Source organism: Giraffa tippelskirchi, chromosome 7, assembly GCF_054371585.1.
Source record: "Giraffa tippelskirchi isolate mGirTip1 chromosome 7, T2T-mGirTip1v1.2.pri, whole genome shotgun sequence".
NCBI classification, from domain to species: domain Eukaryota; kingdom Metazoa; phylum Chordata; class Mammalia; order Artiodactyla; family Giraffidae; genus Giraffa; species Giraffa tippelskirchi.
In genome coordinates, this window is record NC_137281.1 from 44894959 (window position 1) to 44914753 (window position 19795).

General features: G+C 39.7%; 2 protein-coding genes across 16 annotated transcripts in view; one reads left to right on the forward strand and one right to left on the reverse strand.

Moving 5' to 3' along the window:
• Positions 1 to 14989, reverse strand: part of PHKB (phosphorylase kinase regulatory subunit beta) — a 203830-nt gene extending 188841 nt beyond the window's left edge. For 3 of the 10 annotated variants that reach the window (XM_081507930.1, XM_081507929.1, XM_081507936.1), the window contains exon 1: positions 14887 to 14989. In XM_081507930.1, coding sequence (XP_081364056.1) covers positions 14887 to 14953 — 67 coding nt within the window. In that variant the 5' untranslated portion in view covers positions 14954 to 14989. Of the gene's footprint in view, positions 1 to 12316; positions 13184 to 14877 lie in introns of all 10 variants that reach the window. The other 7 variants (XM_081507934.1, XM_081507931.1, XM_081507935.1 and 4 more) reach the window with 4 other exon arrangements.
• The window catches only part of ITFG1 (integrin alpha FG-GAP repeat containing 1), a 276724-nt gene continuing 269624 nt past the window's right edge, over positions 12696 to 19795 (forward strand). The window contains exons 1-3 of one of the 6 annotated variants that reach the window (XM_081507946.1): positions 12696 to 12743; positions 14557 to 14789; positions 17143 to 17215. Coding sequence is in view for 1 of the 6 variants with exons in the window: in XM_081507942.1 (XP_081364068.1) it covers positions 15264 to 15471; positions 17143 to 17215 (281 nt within the window). In the remaining 5 variants the exon portion in view is untranslated. Of the gene's footprint in view, positions 13048 to 13894; positions 14790 to 15233; positions 15476 to 17142; positions 17216 to 19795 lie in introns of those variants that run through there. The other 5 variants (XM_081507945.1, XM_081507947.1, XM_081507944.1 and 2 more) reach the window with 5 other exon arrangements.

The window sequence follows — 19795 nt, forward strand, 5'->3', positions numbered from 1 at the left end:
ATTTCATCCTCTGTGGTCCTCTTCTCCTCTCGCCTTCAATTTTTCCCAGTATCAGGGTGTTTTCAAATGAGTCAGTTCTTCACATCAGGTAGCCAAAGTATTGGAGTTTCTGCTTCAGCATCAGTCTTTCCAATGAATATTCAGAACTGACTTCCTTTAGGATGGACTGGTTGGATCTCCCTGCAGTCCAATGGACTCTTGAGAGTCTTCTCCACACCACAGTTCAAAAACATCAATTCTTCTGCACGTAGCTTTCTTTATAGTTCAACTCTCACATCCATACATGACTACTGTAAAAACCATAGCTTTGACCAGATGGACCTTTGTTGGCAGAGTAATGTCTCTGCTTTTTAATATGCTGTCTAGGTTGGTCACAACTTTTCTTCCAAGGAGCAAGTATCTTTTAATTTCCTAGCTGCAGTCACCATTCACAGTGATTGGAACCCAAAAAATTAAAGTCTGTCACTGTTTCCCCATATATTTACCATGAAGTGATGGTACCGGATGCCATGATCTATGTTTTCTGAATGTTGAGCTTTAAGCCAACTTTTTCACTCTTCTCTTTCACTTTCATCAAGAGGCTCTTTAGCTCTTCTTCACTTTCTGCCATAAGGGTGGTGTCATCTGCATATCTGAGGTTATTGACATTTCTCCCAGCAATCTTGATTACAGCTTGTGCTTCAACCATCCCAGCATTTCTCATGATGTACACTGCATATAAGTTAAATAAGCAGGGTGACAATAAACAGCCTTGATGTACTCCTTTTCCTATTTGGAACCAGTCTGTTGTTCCATGTCCAGTAATAACTGTTGCTTCCTGACCTGCATACAGATGTCTCAAGAAGCAGGTCAGGTGGTCTGCTATTCCCATCACTTTCAGAATTCTCCACAATTTGTTCTGATCCACACAATCAAAGGTTTTGGTGTAGTCAATAAAACAGAAGCAGATGTTTTTCTGGAACTCTCTCACTTTTTCTATGATCGAACGGATGTTGGCAGTTTGATCTCTGGTTCCCCCGCGTTTTCTAAATCCAGATTGAACATCTTGAAGTTCTCGGTTCATGTACTGTTGAAACCTGGCCGGAGAATTTTGAGCATTACTTCACTAGTGTGTGAGATGAGTGCAATTGTGTGGTAGTTTGAACATTCTTTGGGATTGGAATGAAAACTGACCTTTTCCAGTCCTGTGGCCACTGCTGAGTTTTCCAAATTTACTGGCATTTTGAGTGTAGCACTTTAACAGCATCATCTTTTAGGATGTGAAATAGCTCAACTGGAATTCCACCACCCCTACTAGCTTTGTTTGTAGTGATGCTTCCTAAGGCCCACTTGATTTCGCATTCCAGGATGTCTGGTTCTAGGTGAATGATCACACCATCATAGTTATCTGGGTCATGAAGATCTTTTTTGTATAGTTCTTCTGTGTATTCTTGCCACCTCTTCTTAATATCTTCTGCTTCTGTTAGGTCCCTACAATTTCTTTCTTTTATCCAGCCCATCTTTGCATGAAATGTTCCCCTGCTATCTCTAATTTTCTTAAAGAGATCTCTAGTCTTTCCCACTCTATTGTTTTCCTCTATTTCTTTGCACTGATCACTGAGGAAGGCTTTCCTATCTCTCCTTTCTATTCTTTGGAACTCTGCATTCAAATGCATATATCTTTCCTTTTCTCTTTTGCCTTTCACATCTTTTCTTTTCTCACCTATTTTTAAGGCCTCCTCAAACAACCATTTTGCCTTTTTGTATTTCTTTTCCTTAGGGTGTTCTTTTCACTGCCTCCTGTGCAAAGTCATGAACCTCCATCCATAGTTCTTCAGGTAATCTATCAGATCTAATCCCTTGAATCTATTTGTCACCTCTACTGTATAATCATAAGGGATTTGATTTAGACCATACCTGAATGGTCTTGATCCCTGTCTCCTGTACAATGTCACGAACCTCTGTCCATAGTTCATCAGGGACTCTGTCTATCAGATCTAGTCCCTTAAATCTATTTGCCACTTCCACTGTATAATCATAAGGGATTTGATTTAGGTAATACCTGAATGGTCTAGTGGTTGTCCCTACTGTCTTCAATTTAAGTCTGAATTTGGCAATAAGGAGTTCATGCTCTGAGCCACAGTCTGCTCCCGGTCTTGTTTTTGCTGACTGTATAGAGCTTCTCCATCTTTGGATGCAAAGAATATAATCAATCTGATTTCAGTGTTGACCATCTGGTGATGTCCACGTGTAGAGTCATCTCTTGTGTTGTTGGAGGAGGGTGTTTGCTATGACCAGTGCATTCTCTTGGCAAAACTCTATTAGCATTTGCCCTGCTTCATTCTGTACTTCAAGGCCAAATTTGCCTGTTATGCCTGACTTCCTACTTTTGCATTCCAGTCCCCTATAATGAAAAGGACATCTTTTTTGGGTGTTAGTTCTAAAAGGTCTTGTAGGTCTTCATAGAACCGTTCAAGTTCAGCTTCTTCAGCGTTACTGGTCAGGGCATAGACTTGGATTACCGTGATATTGAATGGTTTGCCTTGGAAACGAACGGAGATCATTCTGTCGTTTTTGAGATTGCATCCAAGTACTGCATTTCGGACTCTTTTGTTGACCATCATGGCTACTCGATTTCTTCTAAGGGAGTCCTGCCCACAGTAGTAGATATAATGGTCATCTGAGTTAAATTCACCCATTCCAGTCTGTCTTAGTTCACTGATTCCTAGAATGTCCCCATGGAAAAGAAATGCAAAAAAGCAAAATCGCTGTCTGAGGAGGCCTTACAAATAGCTGAGAAAAGAAGAGAAGCAGAAAACAAAGGAGAAAAGGAAAGATATTCTCATCTGAATGCAGAGTTCCAAAGAATAGCAAGGAGAGATAAGAAAGCCTTCCTCAGCGATCAGTGCAAAGAAATAGAGGAAAGCAACAGATTGGGAAAGACTACAGACCTCTTCAAGAAAATTAAGAGATACCAAGGGAACATTCATACAAAGATGGGCTCAATAAAGGACAGAAATGGTATGGACCTAACAGAAGCAGAAGATATTAAGAAGAGGTGGCAAGAATACACAGAAGAACTGTACAAAAAGGATCTTCACGACCCAGATAATCATGATGGCGTGATTACTCACCTAGAGCCAGACATCCTGGAATGTGAAGTCAAGTGGGCCTTAGAAAGCATCACTATGAACAAAGCTAGTGGAGGTGATGGAATTCCAGTTGAGCTATTTCAAATCCTCAAAGATGATGCTGTGACAGTGCTGCACTCGATATGCAGCAAATCTGGAAAACTCAGCAGTGGCCACAGGACTGGAAAAGGTTAGTTTTCATTCCAATCCCAAAGAAGGCAATGCCAAAGAATGCTCAAACTACTGCACAATTGCACTCATCTCACACGCTAGTAAAGTAATGCTCAAAATTCTCCAAGCCAGGCTTCAGCAATACGTGAACCGTGTACTTCAGATGTTCAAGCTGGTTTTAGAAAAGGCAGAGGAACCAGAGATCAAATGGCCAACATCCGCTGGATTATCGAAAAAGCAAGAGAGTTCCAGAAAAACATCTATTTCTGCTTTATTGACTACGCCAAAGCCTTTGACTGTGTGGATCACAATAAACTGTGGAAAATTCTGAAAGAGATGGGCATACCAGACCATCTGACCTGTCTCTTGAGAAACCTGTATGCAGGTCAGGAAGCAACAGTTAGAACTGGACATGGAACAACAGACTGGTTCCAAATAGGAAAAGGAGTATGTCAAGGCTGTATATTGTCACCCTGCTTATTTAATTTATATGCAGTGTACATCATGAGAAATGCTGGGATGGATGAAGCACAAGCTGGAATCAAAATTGCTGGGAGAAATGTCAATAACCTCAGATATGCAGATGACACCACCCTTATGGCAGAAAGTGAAGAAGAGCTAAAGAGCCTCTTGATAAAAGTGAAAGAGGAGAGTGAAGAAGTTGGCTTAAAACTCAACATTCAGAAAACGTAGATCATGGCATCCGGTACCATCACTTCATGGCAAATATATGGGGAAACAGTGACAGACATTAATTTTTTGGGTTCCAAAATCACTGTGAATGGTGACTGCAGCTATGAAGTTAAAAGACGCTTGCTCCTTAGAAGAAAAGTTGTGAACAACCTAGACAGCATATTAAAAAGCAGAGACATTGCTTTGCCAACAAAGATCCATCTGGTTGAAGCTATGGTTTTTCCAGTAATTGTGTATGAATGTGAGAGTTGGACTATAGAGAAAGCTGAGTGCCAAAGAACTGATGCTTTTGAACTGTGGTGTGGAGAAAACTCTTGAGAGTCCATTGGACTGCAGGAAGATCCAACCAGTCCATCCTAAAGGAAGTCAGTTCTGAATATTCATTGGAAAGACTGATGCTGAAGCAGAAACTCCAATACTTTGGCTACCTGATGCGAACAACTGACTCATTTGAAAAGACTCTGATGCTGGGAAAGATTGAAGGTGGGAGAAGAAGAGGACCATAGAGGATGAGATGGTTGGATCCATCACGCACTTGATGGATATGAGTTTGAGTAAGCTCTGGGATGGTGATGGACAGGGAAGCCTGGCATGCTGCAGTCCATGGGGTCGCAAAAAGTCGGACACACCTGAGCGACTGAACTGAACTGATGATTTGTATTTTTATAAAAACATAGATAAATAATCTATGTGATTTCTTCCATTTTCCGCTCAAGAGAAGGAAAAATCAGTACACAGACACTGCTCAAGACATTTAAGCATGGGGCAAAAGGAAGTCAAAGACATGCAGTTTGGTCCTGAATATGCTGTCCAAAGTCGAAGGCCAATCAAGAATGCCCTAGTCAAGTCCTAAACTTATTCTAAACTTAAACTAGGTTCACTATTTTGCTTCATTTACCATACTACTTTTTGAATTTGAACTTTGTACCTTTCTGGACTTGACCAGTGGGGTAAATATGTTTAGTGTGAAAATATGTTTTAGTCAAAAACAAATGGAAAATAAAGCACTGTAGCAGAGAGTTGTACATGGGAGAGGAAGGTGGAAAGGTATCCAGAAGTCTGGATGGTATGAAAGGTTGAAAGGTATCCAACAGTGAAATATGCTTAACAGTAGAATCCGAGTTTGAATTTTATCCTTTTGATAACGGAGAACCACTTGGTTGATATAATGGCTTCCTAGGATATGATCCAAACTTTAGAAAGATAACTGTTGGCAGTATGAAAGACTGCAGAAAAGTGGTGAGTCCTAGACACAAGAGTCCACTTTTGGTTAAAACAGTCATCCTAGAGCCTTGAATTAAGATAGTGACAGCAGGGATGCAGAAAAGAATGAATATTCAATAAATATTTAAAAGGTAGAAAAATTTGACTGAGGAAAGGCTTAAATTTGGTACATGTCTTAGGCACAAATATCAAGATCATATAGAGTAATACAGGAGAAGAATCTAGTGATAAATTTCTTTTCCTTAGTTTTTTATTCCTTTAAATAATAATAATTAACCTTACATCTTGCTAGGATTTTTTTTTTTAATCTTTGCAGTCATTGAGCAAATTTTTATTATCAAAGCTACAAGCCTATTGAGAATTGGGATTAGGTGAGTATAATAAATTAGTTGTGCTTTATCGAGTATTTTCATGAAAACAAGATAATATACCAAACATGAGGATCTCAGAATTGATAGAAAAACAGATAAAAACTCATAAAACGATTCCACAAAACAAAGACAATTACTGTCAGAATTATGTAAATTAAGAAAATAAGCAAGTATTTTAAATACCTCTTTATTACAGATATTTAACACGGACAATTCACTGTTACTAGGAGACCATCTAGAAGATGTTTAACACAAAAAAAGGTAAAGGTCTAAAATCAACTCACTTATATGAGCCATATTTAAAAGGCTCAATCTGAATGGAATAAATCCTTTCAAAGCAAAAAATATATATATCAATAGAAATGATCAATGCTTTCTACCAATGCCTAGCATGATACCAAATGACATTATGTTTAAAAACTAAAATCTTTAAAAGTTATTTTTAAATAAGATAAATTTTTTAACTGTCCTTAGAAGTATGAAAGTTTGAGATGTCACGCAGTCGGACATAAATATTACATTACGTCATAAGCAAAGCCTAACGATTAATGATGAACAGTGTATTTTCTCTAGAGCTCCAGGTTTCCTACTACAAATTTCTAGGTGAAGTCACTTAACAAACTCATAGTTCCAAAATGGTCAAAACCTAACAGTGTTGCCCACTTTGGAATCAATTAGCCACGGGTTGCTTTGTTGTTCAAAATTTATCTCATATATTATTTTTGCTTAAGGAGAGAGAATATAGTAAGGCCACCTACACTAAGATAGCATGGGCTATGGTCAAATCATATACACACAAATACCACACACACCCCTGTACACAGGCTACTTGATACCTGAGACAAAATTTTCATCCTTGAAATAAATATATCAGTAAATGCTTCCATCAAAATGTTTAAAATCAAACATCACAGTAAGTTTATCAGTTCAGTTCACTGACCTTAATTTTTAACCTGTTATATTTGCACAACTGTCATTTGTTTACACAGATAAAAATTCATGACAGAAACATATTCAGAATACACAAAAAAAGAACATATGAAATTGAAATCACCGTATACTGCTGCTGCTGCTGCTATTGCTGAGTTGCTTCAGTCGTGTCCGACTCTATGCGACCCCATAGACGGCAGCCCACCAGGCTCCGCCATCCCTGGGATTCTCCAGGCAAGAATACTGGAGTGGGTTGCCATTTCCTTCTCCAGTGCATGAACAGGAAAAGTGAAAGTGAAGTCGCTCAGTCATGTCTGACTCTGTAGTCCATGGGGTGGACTACAGCCTACCAGGCTCCTCCGTCCATGGGATTTTCCAGGCAAGAGTACTGGAGTGGGGTGCCATTGCCTTCTCCATCACCGTATACTAGCAGCTGTTAAAAAGTTTAGACATAAACTATTAAAATTTGTTTTTAATAATCAAAAAGAATAACCTGCCCTATATGTTACTGAACAACACAAGTCTGTGTGCCTGACACACAGTAAGGCCAAATAATACTAAAACACTGGAGTCTAGGAGAGTTCCACTAAACATTAGCTAATTTGACTTGAGTGAGTGAGAAAAGAGCAGTGAACATTTCCAAGATGCAAGCAATAATCATTCTACCACCCTAATGGCAGGAAGCAAAGAGGAACTAAAGAGGCTCTTGATGAAGGTGAAAGAAGACAGTGAAAAAGCTGGCTTAAAACTTAACATTCAAAGATCATAGCATCTGGTCCCACCACTTTATGGCAAGTAGATGGGGAAAAAATTGCAACTGACAGAATTTTTTCTTGGGCTCCAAAATCACTGCGGAGCATGACCGCAGCCACGGTATTAAAAGATGCTTTCCTTGGAAGAAAAGCTATGACAAACCTAGAGAGCATATTCAAAAGCAGAGACATCACTTTGCCAACAAAGGTCCATATAGTCAAAACTATGGTTTTTCCAGGAGTTATGTATGGATGTGAGAGTTGTACCATAAAGAAGGCTGAGTACTGAAGAAGTGATGCTTTCGAAATGTGGTGCTGAAGACTCTTGAGAGTCCCTTGGAAAGCAAGGAGATCAAACCAGTCAATTCTAAAGGAAATTAACCCAGAATATTCATTGGAAGGACTAATGCTGAAGCTGTAGCTCCAATACTTTGACTACCTAATGCAAAGAGCCAACTCATTGGAAAAGACCCTGATGCTGAGAAAGACTGAAGGCAGGAGGAGAAGGGGGCAATAGAAGATGAGATGGTTGGATGGCACCATCGACCGTTTTACTTAAGGGACTTGAGCAGCCACAGTTTTTGGTGTGATTGGCAGGGGTGATGTGGTCCTGGATCCAATCACTGGTGGATACCAAAGGATACCAAAGTCTTAATTCCAGTCTTAGAGATACTGGTAAATGATAAAGGTCTTAAAGAGGAGCTTATAACTTTTTGCAAAGTTAAAGTTGACTTCAGTGCTTTTGCATGCCTACAGTCTCTAACAAGTAGCTGTTTCCTACTTAACTTTGCTACCTATAGCCATCACCTCCCATTGTACCACCTCTCTACCTAGTCTGTTCTATAAGCTTTTATTTTTCTAAAATAAAGTGACATTTCAGCTGAAGGAGGATGTAGGAGTCAAATGAGAAGTTGGGGTAAAGAGTGTCCTAGTATAGGATCTTGGGGGTAGATAGAGCTGGATATTTGAGAACAATACCCTTAAAGGACAAAACATTATGAATGACAGTAATAGGAAAGGGAGCATGACTGAGGGGGAGGGTGCTGGGAGGCTTGAAAATACCTGAATTTTACTGTAATTGGAAGGGAAAGCTATGGAAAATTTGAAATAACAGAGTGATAAGACTTGAGTAATATTTTATGAAGATCCTCTGGCTATCATGCAAATAAATTGGAAAGTGATAAGAAGGCAGGGAGCACCATCGACTCAATGGACATGAGTTTGAACAAATTCCAAGAGAGTGTGAAGGACAGGGAAGCCTGGCATGCTGCAGTCCACAGGGTTGCAGTCGGACACGACTGAGCAACTGAACAACAAATGACAGAGAAAGAGAATAACCTTTAAGGTCAATAAGATTCATGCCAAGATAGTTAAGTGATATCATATGGCTTCTATTTCCTAAATCTTATAAGATTTCAGGGCAGGACATAGTAAGAAGAGATCAGAGCTCCCAGCAGGAAACAATTTACAAGTGCTTTTCAAAATTCCATCCTACATGAAGGGAACCCATAGCATACCCAACATAAAATATCTCTTCTAATTGTATGTAATGATCGTGCTCCTTGCTGTCCGACAAGAGTTTCTATGGAAACCCTCAGAAACAATTTCTTTAGACTTGCAATGATTACTGACAAAAATGAATGAATTTAGATTAAAACAAGTGGTAGATTCTGTTTTAATCTGATTCCACCCAATTGTATTTTATCATGACTAGCCTTCTTAATCAAATAACTTCCATGAGGTTATGTCAAAATAAGGGAAAGTGAGAAGCAAATATGTTTGCTTTTGTAAAATCAGTCTTAAATACCAAACCAGCAATATTGTTAAACACACATTTTTAGAAAAGATAAAAAATAGAATTTATAGGGCAGCTACTAAATATCAAGTGTTTTTTTTAATTAACTTATTTTAATTGGAAGCTAATTACTTTACAATATTGTGGCAGTTTTTGTCAGACATCAACATGAATCAGCCACAGGTGTACATGTGTCCACCCCATCCTGAACCCCCCCCACCCTCCTCTCTCCCCACCCCAACCCTCTGGGTTGTCCCAGAGCACCAGCTTTGAGTGCCCTGCTTCACGCATTTAATCCTCACAATAATCCCTTCAGGTAAATTTTATGACCCTTGTTTTTACAGAGAAGGAAACCAAGTCTCAAAGATGTAAAGTAACTTGCTCAAGATCAAACAAATAGTAAACAGAGCCAGGATTAGATTCAGGAATAGTTGAACACAAAATGTGTATGCTTTCCTTAGGCTCTTAGAAGGTGCCACAACACATTACAGTTCAGGAACCTCAAGCCTATGGTCTCTTTAAGACAAAAAACAAACAAACAAACAAACCCTGATTAAGTAGTTGACTGCTATATTAGGCTGAAAATAAGCCTGCTATATAAGTGCTCAAAAAGAAGAGAGTGTCAGACACACAAAATAAAAAGTTGAATTCTGCCCAGAATGTACAATAAAATTTGACCAGGTACTGATATGCCCTGCAAAATCAAATCAAATTAATCAAAGAACCTAAAAAGAAGTAAGTAATGAAAAAAACTCAAGTCACATGCTGATAAACTCCTTTAAATGCTGACAAACATACAGAGCCAAGATAGAGATAAACCAATGATTCATTGTAAGGTATGATTTTTTAAATTATCTTATCATCTAAGAATAAAAGTAAAATTGCTGAGACATTTCTTACCTCATCACAAAATACCATAACAATTACTACAAATACCTGAAATGTAATGTCAATTACAGTGATTGCTCTAGCTGACCAACTCTGCTAACCTAATATAGAACTGCAGTAGTCAAATGAAAAACAGAAGCAATCTAAGTTACTGGATGATACACTCTTTATCTAGTAATTAGTTAATTCATTTTGGTTGTGGAATTTGCCTATAAATTCATTGTCCTGTATGCTTTGCCCAGAGGTTCTTTAAAGAAAAACCTGGACATCAAGATCTCATTTTGGATTTAAGCAGTCAAAACAAAGAAAGCATATTCAAGCACAACACATACTGACACATTAGCAGTCACAGCACAACTCAAGCATGCACACAAAATGAAGGACACACTAAATTCAATAAAGAGTAGAAATAAAAAGAAACATAACAGAAACAAATCCAGCAGGAATAAAGAGGGTTTGAAATGCATAAACAATCTAGGTATATTTGAAACTAATTTTCCAAAATGAAGATACTAGCTTTCACTTTCGGTAACACTGAATAGTTTCTAGCCAAAGGTACTAAGGAAAAGCTCAGCTATAAACCCAAGACATGCTTTAAAATGATTGTTAAATGAAATCACACCATTAAACACTCTCCCACAATGATAATATCCAAGGAACTACAATAGCAAAAAACAAATAATTTCCAACATAAGTGCAATATTTCCAAATTAGTAAATAAACTATGCAAACCACTCTATTTAACAGATAAAAGTTTTAAGTATTTTTTACAGTTATCACTAAGTTTTGGTTAGACAAATCCCAAGTGTCACTACTGAAAGTAATTTTTATGGACTCCATCTTCTAAAATGGTTTATAATGATTAAGTTTGGTATTTTTCTATTTTGTTTCTTGGCGCATTCTATTTCAATTAAATAATATGGTACTAGAAAAACTTCTTGTATATGGCTTTATGGCTTTAAACACCGTGTAAGTTGCATAGTTCTTAGGTTTTGAAATTTTCAGGACTACTGATACATAACAGTATATACCTTGATACATAAAAGTATATACCTTTAGCATTCTATTTCCCCATAACTATTGAATGACTCTGCCAGTGCTGAAAATCCACCAGCTCTTATTAGGAAGGCCAAGATGAAAAACAGAGCCTGGTGCTTAAAAAAAACTGCAGTTCAAAGATAGATGTCCTGATGTTCTCCTAGTTCAAAGATTAAATCAGAAATCAACTGGTAATGTTACATATACTATTTTGCCATTTAGCAGATGACAACTAAAGACATGGATCATTTTCCTTCCTTAAAGTATAAGCTTTGTTTTCTTCTATTTGTGATTCTTCTCTAAGGTATTTCCTATCTTTTCTTCAAGAATTTTCCCCATCATCTTGCCAAAATAGGATCTGAAATACAAATTGAAATAAGTGCGGGGGCGGGGGTGGGGGAGGAAGGAGGAACCACTTCTGAATGGTTATAGTGAAGCCAAAAACAACTTTTCACTGTTAACTGGCTCATCTCACATCTACCTGTTAATAAGTCCTGAGGCTTGAATATTCTGCTTAAGGCACACTAAAGACAAAGCTGTCTCTAGCCAATAGGCTTTACCCAGTATTCAAGCATAGAACTGGTTTCAAATGGCCCAAGGTGACTCAGTCTTCATTTCAGCACCATGGCCACTTAAGAAAGTGGGTTCCTAATGCGAATCAATATGTAGTATTTTCTGAATCCGTGGACCTCTTCCAAATTTTTTTCAAAACCCAGAACATTCACCTGGGAAACAGTTCCCCAGCTTTAATCCAACTTGAAAATGGTCTCTAAGATGCACTGCACCAACACCCCCTCCAAGCTAAGGAAGCCATGGGATAGAAGGCAAACCATGAGCTAGAAGACAAACCACAAGGCCTTGAAAGGTAATAGTTTCAGGACCAACTATTGAAGCAGGACCAACTGCTTCAATTCTGTGGGCTTTTCTTTCCTATGAAAATGCATATAAAAATACCTACTTCACAGGGAGTTAATGAAGAGAAAATAATTGGAACGTTGATCAAAAATTTCTAATTTATAAAATTTATTTTGTTATACAAGAAGACAAAAATTACTGAAGAAGCATTTTATCTACAAAGGTGACAATTAAGGCTCCCAGATACTGAGAAATGGCCCCTGATCAAACAGACTGTTAAGGCAGTCTGTACTTCTCAGGCCTCTTACACCATAGACAACATTCAACACACAGTGCATACTTGAGCTCAACAATAACAGAAATGGTGCTCAGGCTTGGGCCCACCAAAGAGAAAATAAAAACCAAAATGATATCATATGGTGATAGCAACCTTCAGAAACAAATGTATTTAAAATTACTGAGTGACCCTTTTGGGGTCTACACACTTACCAGACCTTAAGAAAGCTGGTGGAGAAGGGACGACTGGATCAGGTGAGCTGGCCATTTCAAATTGTTGACTCTAATCATAAGCGTCGCAGGCTAAACTATAGCAATTTTCAAAACTGTTTAGTGAAGGTTAGAAGCAATCAGCGTTAGATTAATTGAAAGCAGTGTGAGCAGTTATTAACATCATGCAGTGTGCAACAAAGGCAATAACTGAGGTTCATTATAATTTTATTTTCTCTTTTATGACTAGAAAATTTGATTTCCTTTGCTTTGATAAATTACATTTGCTTATATGGACGAGGCAGGAAATATGCAACAGCCACTTATTAAACATTACATAAGAGCAGCATCCTCTATTGAGCAGTGAAGTGATTACGCTACTATGTAACAATGGCTCAGAACTTTACAGTGGTGTGTATGTCTGAGTCAGGTTAGTCCAAGTTTCAAACAAAACTCAGTTTATATAATCCTCTAAAAGTAAGAAACAGAATTGGGTAGATTTCAGTGATTCACTGAAGAAACTTTATAGTCTACACAGTTATCAGAAGACTCTGAAACCTCAACTAATTTGGAGGGATCTCCAATGGTATCTTTTACTGCTATGATGTAAACACATAAAACATCCAACATTTATACAATGTATTCAACTACTTTGTACATGAAAGTGGATTTAAATGACCACATTCAACAATAGTTAAAATTTGAATTCTATTTTCTCAGTAAAGACAGAGAAGGTAGGTTTTCAAAGCTGACTGTTAAGACATGCAGTTCAGAGGAAATTAAAACTAGAGAAGAAAATAAACCCTATACGTGTATTAGAGGAAAAGAGAAATGCTGTAAAAATATACGTTGAGGGTAGGGCTCAGTTTCCTGTAAAAAAACTCCAGTTACTCTCTTTGATGGAATATTAACAACCCAATAAAACTTCTTATAGCCCAGACAGACTCATTGCTAGTGGTCAACTAGATAATTCAATATGACACAAAAAATTTGAGAACAGTGTGAAACAAAACATATGTGACTACTGTAAGTAACTGTATTGATTCTAAAATGTACTAAGGATTAGTTTTTGAAAAATTCTCTCATACTTCAGTGGTAGTTTTGCTATAACCCTAAGTAAACATGTGCAGAACCATTTTTAAGGTTTAAAACAGAATGAAATAAGCAAGAAATATTGAATTTCTCCTGTATGATTTATTAGACACTTTCTTCAAAGAAAAACAAAAAACAAAAAAAAAAAGCTAAGCACTCTGTTGTTTGCACAACAGACAGCTAAGAACTTCATAAATGGGAAAAGCCAAAACATAATGGGCTGGTATTAGCTGTAAAAAATAACAAACTCCTGAATACCAATGCAAATGCAGAGTTAGCTTTCCTAAAGCTGTGTTTTTTACTGTTATTAGATTATCAACTTTGATGTTAGCTAACTCCAGTACTCTTGCCGGGAAACTCCCATGGACGGAGGAGCCTGGTAGGCTGCAGTCCATGGGGTCGCTAAGGGTCGGACATGACTGAGCGACTTCACTTTCACTTTTCACTTTCATGCAGTGGAGAAGGAAATGGCAACCCACTCCAGTGTCCTTGCCTGGAGAATCCCAGGGACAGGGGAGCCTGGTGGGCTACCGTCTATGGGGTCGCACAGAGTCGGACACGACTGAAGCGACTTAGCAGTAGTAGTAGCAACTAATTTATAGTAACAATAGCTAACAAATAGTAACAACAATCCTTCAAAAGGGAAGATTCTTAGTTGAAGACTTGGTCATTCCACCATCTTTCCTGTATATACGGGCACTTTTTAGCTAGAGATTACATCCAGCCAACCAGGAATAAGAAGTTTCAATCCTGGCTCTCAGATGAGTTACTAGCCACAAGTGCTAACTTCAAAGTCGTGACTTTGCAATTTGAACAAGTCAGTTCAGGACACTTGGAACTGTTATAACTGCCTGCGCAGCGTCTTCTGATCTAGGTGGCATTGGGGTTTGGGAGCCACAACTAAGAACTAGGTGTCCTGGGGCCACTTGCCCAGGGAAGGGGGCCACTTCCTTCTGAGCCTTAACTATGCTCAGCGCGACATCCCTCATTGCCTGAGGCCCCGTCCCCCTCAATTTCTGCCACATAGATAACTGGCTAGAGCTCAGAACGTGTGATGTAAAAAGGAGATACAATATAAGGCAACAAGCAGCCGCCGGTTTTCTAGGACCAGATCCTAGTCATAAGAATGAAACGCTCTGACTTTCTTCTAGGAGGAATACAGGCATGGACAGCACTCTCTCAAATGTGGTCGCCGTCTGATTTCTAAGTAAGAAGACTCCAGACTAAGTCGGCACCACCACCTACTTTTCGAGGGGGAGCACACGCGAAATATGGCTGGGGAAGCAAAACAGAGTAAAGGTGGGGCCACCACCTAAAGGGGGAAGAGATCAAGAGGAAGTCAAGGACCACCATCTGCTTTCTAAGGAGAAACTTGCGGGAACAGGTTCATTCTAGGACCCCTATCTGCCTCCCGCCCAAAGCGCTAGAAGGGGAGCACCCCTGTGGTGCGAGGGAAGGGGTGGCGTCCCAGCCAGCCAAACCTGAGCGCTTGGTCCGGGCTCTTCGCTCCAAGACCTTCCAGCTCACTTCGGCCATGAGCCCCGCCATCGCGCTCGGGCCGCCGCCTTGGCCACCACCCCAGGGGCCGCCTGTCAGCTCCTCTCGGCCGGCCCCGCCTCCACCGCGCGACACTGTCGGGAGGCGCACCGGCCGGAAGTGAGCTGAGGGGCAGCTTCAACCTAGCTCCGCGGCCTCCCAAGCGTCAGAGGGGCAGCCCTAGGGGAAGAGTAAGAGGAGAAGCTGTCGCGGTCGTACGGGCGTCGGAGCTGCGCTCTTTCTCTCTCGGCCGGCGGCACGGTGCTTTCCGGCTGCCGTTAAGCGCGGCAGTGGGCTGGCGGGCTGGGGCGGAGGGGCTGCCATGGCGGCGGCGAGCCGGCTGCCGGACTCTTGGGTGCTGCTGGCGCTGCTGCTTGGGAGGCTCGCGCTGCTGGGAGTCGGGCCGGTCCCGGCGCGGGCGCTGCACAACGTCACGGCCGAGCTATTTGGGGCCGAGGCCTGGGGCACCCTGGCGGCCTTCGGAGACCTCAACTCTGACAAGCAGACGGACCTCTTCGTACTGCGGGAAAGTCAGTGCTTGCCTGGCCCCTCTCTGTCCGCGTGCCCCTGCCGGTGTTCCCCACGCCCCTTGCCTGGGGGGCCGGTTCTCCTGCATTCCCCGGCCCTTCTGTGGCAGCCCTGTCTTTCTCCCTTTATCTCCAATATCCTTGACAACTCCCCCCCACCCCCCTTTTATTTTTACTGGCTTTGCCAAACCCGGGTCTCGTCTTGACCACTCCACAGTTTGGCCGCACTAGAAACACCCCAGTTTTTTTTGTTTTGTTTCCTTGAGAAGACTGCGGCCTTCACTCAGGCATCCCGCCCCACTCATAGAATCACCTGCTTTCCAGAGTCCTTCGTGATCCCCAGGAGTCTTTCTAGCTTTCTACACGTTCCTTCCCAAGGCCCCTTCATTCCTATCTTCTTTACTTCCTCCAGTCTCCCTTCCCCTTTGATGAACTGGAAAAGGTGCAACTTGATAATTTGTCTGGTAAAGAACTTCTCCCTACCTCCTGATTAATCTAATTCACCCTCCACTCCCTTTGTCTGGGTCCCAGCTTTCTTTGAAACTACTATTCCTTACCAAGACCTAAACGCTCCACAATTAACACAAGTATTTTGCAGGCACACTAATAAATAAACCCAGTGTCTCCTTGGAAGAGGATTCTCAAACTTCAAGTTTTTCTCCTTTCTGAGCTGCCTAGTCTTTTGTGTGCAGAAGACCTCCTTGTTTTGGCCACCACCCTCCTCTTCCAAATCTCTGCTTTATTTTCTAGCTAGAGGTTCTTGGGAGTTCTTTGCTTTAACTACCACTGAACTATTTTTTGGTAAATCTTGATGCTGACAGTGGGCAGTAGAGGGTCTCAGTATTCTTGAGTACCCAGAAAACAGGTTCTATTTAATGTCAAGGCTGTGAAACTTTGTACTTACACAGAGTTTGACAGGATCTTGGCCCTGGTCTCTTGGAGTCCTTTCTGGGACCCCAGAGCTTCTGGTGGACCTTGGACCTTCGGAAGTTCCCCTGTTTTTATATGACAAAATTTACTGCAGGAAGGATGCAGACTGCCTAACCCATAGCTATTCCATCCGAAGTGGAGACAGAGACTCTCCCATTAACTTTAAAGATGCCGTGTGTTTGGCTAAACAGTTTGAAAAGTCTGTTCCAATGAGAGCTCATTGAACTCCAGAAATGCATGGGGGAGGGTGGATCCATAGGAGCCAGAAGGGACTGGTCTTGGAGGATTCAGTTTTTTCTGCTTAAATATGAAATCACACCCTTGTTACTAGTCAAGTGCCTACAGTAAGAAGTTACTGTGTCCCTGGTGTGACACATCTGTGCAGTGAACTAAACAGCCTTATAAGAGATTGAGTTGTTAGGTTTGGGGAGGGTATGACTTAGGCATATTTTTTATATGCTTCCTTTAAGTCAGTCAATCTGACTCCTAGCAGAAGGCAGGACCAACTATATTTTCCATGTTCATCTTTCTAGTTTCTCTGCTGCTTTGAATAATGAATTTGTGGTATACTATAAGGAATCACCATTCCGTTAGTCTGATAGGACCATCCTCGATAGGGCAGACAAACTGGAGTAAAATAAAAGTTTTCTTGTTGAAAATAGGGCCCAGAAAGCTTCTTGTAACCGCTGATTGGATGTCTTAATGGGAAGCATTTTTCTAATGTTACATATTTGCCTCTTTTAGGAAATGATTTAATCGTCTTTTTGGCAGACCAGAATGCACCCTATTTTAAACCCAAAGTAAATGTATCATTGAAGTAAGTACAGATGATGTGTTTCTGTAAAATTGTCATTGTTGTAATAACATGCAGTAACCAGTTGCGTTGTTTTTGAAATCAGTTTTACTCTAATATGGTGTGATAGAAAATCCACTAGTTATGAGGTATGAAGCAAGTAACTTTTTAGGAAAATTAGTTAACATACAAAAATTTAAAGTTAAAAAATAAATAATTTTGAGTGGATCCAGGTCTGTTCCTACGTAAGCACCTTTCAGACCCTTGTGATCTGATATGCTTTCTTAAATGTCTTAGGGATTGTCCCTCATCCTGAGTGTGCCTCTGGGAGCAGCCTGCTCACAGGCTCTACAGGTCAACTTTGTGGCCTGAAAAAAGGAGTTTGCTCTGGGGTCAGTGACTTCTGTTCTAATTTTTTCATTTATTGACTGGTAGGTGGTGACTGCTAGGGGACTAACTGGTTACTTTTGAGGAAATTCCAATCAAACTGAATTCTTTAAATGTTCACATAATAGTCCTGTTTTTTATATATATTCATATATGACTGGCATTGCATGAAACACAGTGACTCATTCAAAGTGAGCCAACAGTTTTGAAATTACAAGAAGCAAGGATTGAATTGCTGTCTAGAAGAAGAGATGAGTCAGTGCAGGCTAAAGTGGCAGCTTCTAGAAAGTTATGAAACTTGAGCTTGACCTTAAAATAGGTAAAATTTAGGTGAGGGCTTTCAGTTTTCAGGATACAGCGTTAACAAGAGATGGCAGTAAAAAACAGCATGTTGTGAAGAGAAGATGAAAAGATTTGCCTGGCAGAAGTAGAGGGTACACTTTGGAGAGATATGGACTAGGAAGATGAGCCAAGTCAGACTAAACTGTCATAAATGTCAGAATTGACCTCAATCCCATGAAAAATGGAGAATCATTACAGGTTTTTGTTTAAAGGAGAGGTGATGAAAACGGTATTTTAAGTTGTTTGATTTACTTGTAAGTCATGTGCAGGATGAATTGGTATGTAGAAAGATCAGATATTACTTCAGAAACTGTTTCAAAAATTTAAGAAGTTCCCATATGGGCTAATGAGTCCTGAGATTCTTTAATAATTAACTTAAACTCAAACATGGAAGATTAGAAGTTAAGGCAATTTATGGGCTGTTAAAGACTTGGGTTCCACAGAGTTTTTTTTTTATCACAATTAATTTCTTTTTCTTTGATTAATGTAATGTCATTTTATATACTTATAAAATTTAGAAATTCTTGTATTTATTGAGTATGCTGCTGCTGCTGCTAAGTCGCTTCAGTCATGTCCGACTCTGTGTGACCCCATAGACGGTAGCCCACCAGGCTCCCCTGTCCCTGGGATTCTCCAGGCAAGAACACTGGAGTGGGTTGTCATTGCCTTCTCTGTTTATTTAGTATACTTTTCAAAAAATAACTGTCCTTCACTGTTTTTTCCCGTACTCCTCTGTTCCTCTCTCAAATACAACCACTTTTAAAACTTTGAGCTGTTTTGGTGTTTATTTCCATATTTTGGGGCTTCCCTAGTGCCTCAGAAAGTAAAGAATTTGCATTGTTGCACTCCTTCCCAATCTGAACTCTCATGCCCTAGGCCTTCTGCAGAATCACTGTTTGGAGATTTTTCCCTTTGTTATTCTTTGTTTGATCCCTGTTTCTTAGATCCTGTACCATTTTGTTCTTTGCTTCTTCATTTACTTCACTGGAGTGTATCCTTTTAGAAGTTTGAAAATGGGTATATCCTTGCATTTCCAAAACCTTTTTCTATTCACTCTTTGATTGACCTATAGTCTTCTATCTTCATATGTTGCTGATTTAAAAATCCATTGCTGTTCTTTTTCCTAATCCTTCAAGTATAGTTTGTTTTATTTTTAATTTTAGAAGCTATTAGGGTGTCTTTATCCCTTTTTTCTGAAATTTCATAGTATGTATTGGTATAGACTATTTTTCTTTTATTATTCTGGGCAGTAGATGGGCCCCTTCAAGTCTTCTATACCTGGGGAATTTTTGAAATGTTCTTATTTCTCTGATTATATTTTTGTTCTCTCTTTAAGAAATCCTTTCTAGTTGGTTATTGGACTGCCTAACTCCATCCTTTATTTCTTTATTTCATTTGTGTCTGTAGTTTTGTGGGTTTCCCCCCACCCAGGAATTCTTAATTTTATCTTGGGCCTTTTATTGATGTTTTTATGTTAGCTGTCATTTGAAGTGAAAGAAGGTTTATTCAGGGAGGAAACACGTTCCACAGGCAGACTGTGGGCCGTCTCAGTTCCAGGAAAGGCCATCTGTTAAATTTTTTAATCTCCAAGAAGTTTTCTTGTTCTCTTATTATTCTTTTGTCTTAGCATGCTGTTCTTTTTTTTTTTTTTTTTTTTTAGTGGCTATATTTTCTTCTCTTATGTCTTAAGTATAGTTTTGAAGCTTTGTTTTGCTTACTATTATCTGTTTTTTTCAGATTCTTTATTGATGTTTGTTTGGCTCTCTTTTATATTCAGTTTTCTTTAAAAGGCGGGTAGCTCTTTATTAAACTTTATTAAGAATAAAGTATTAAAGAACTCATTGGAAACTGCGTGGTGGGACGTGTCTCTTGCCC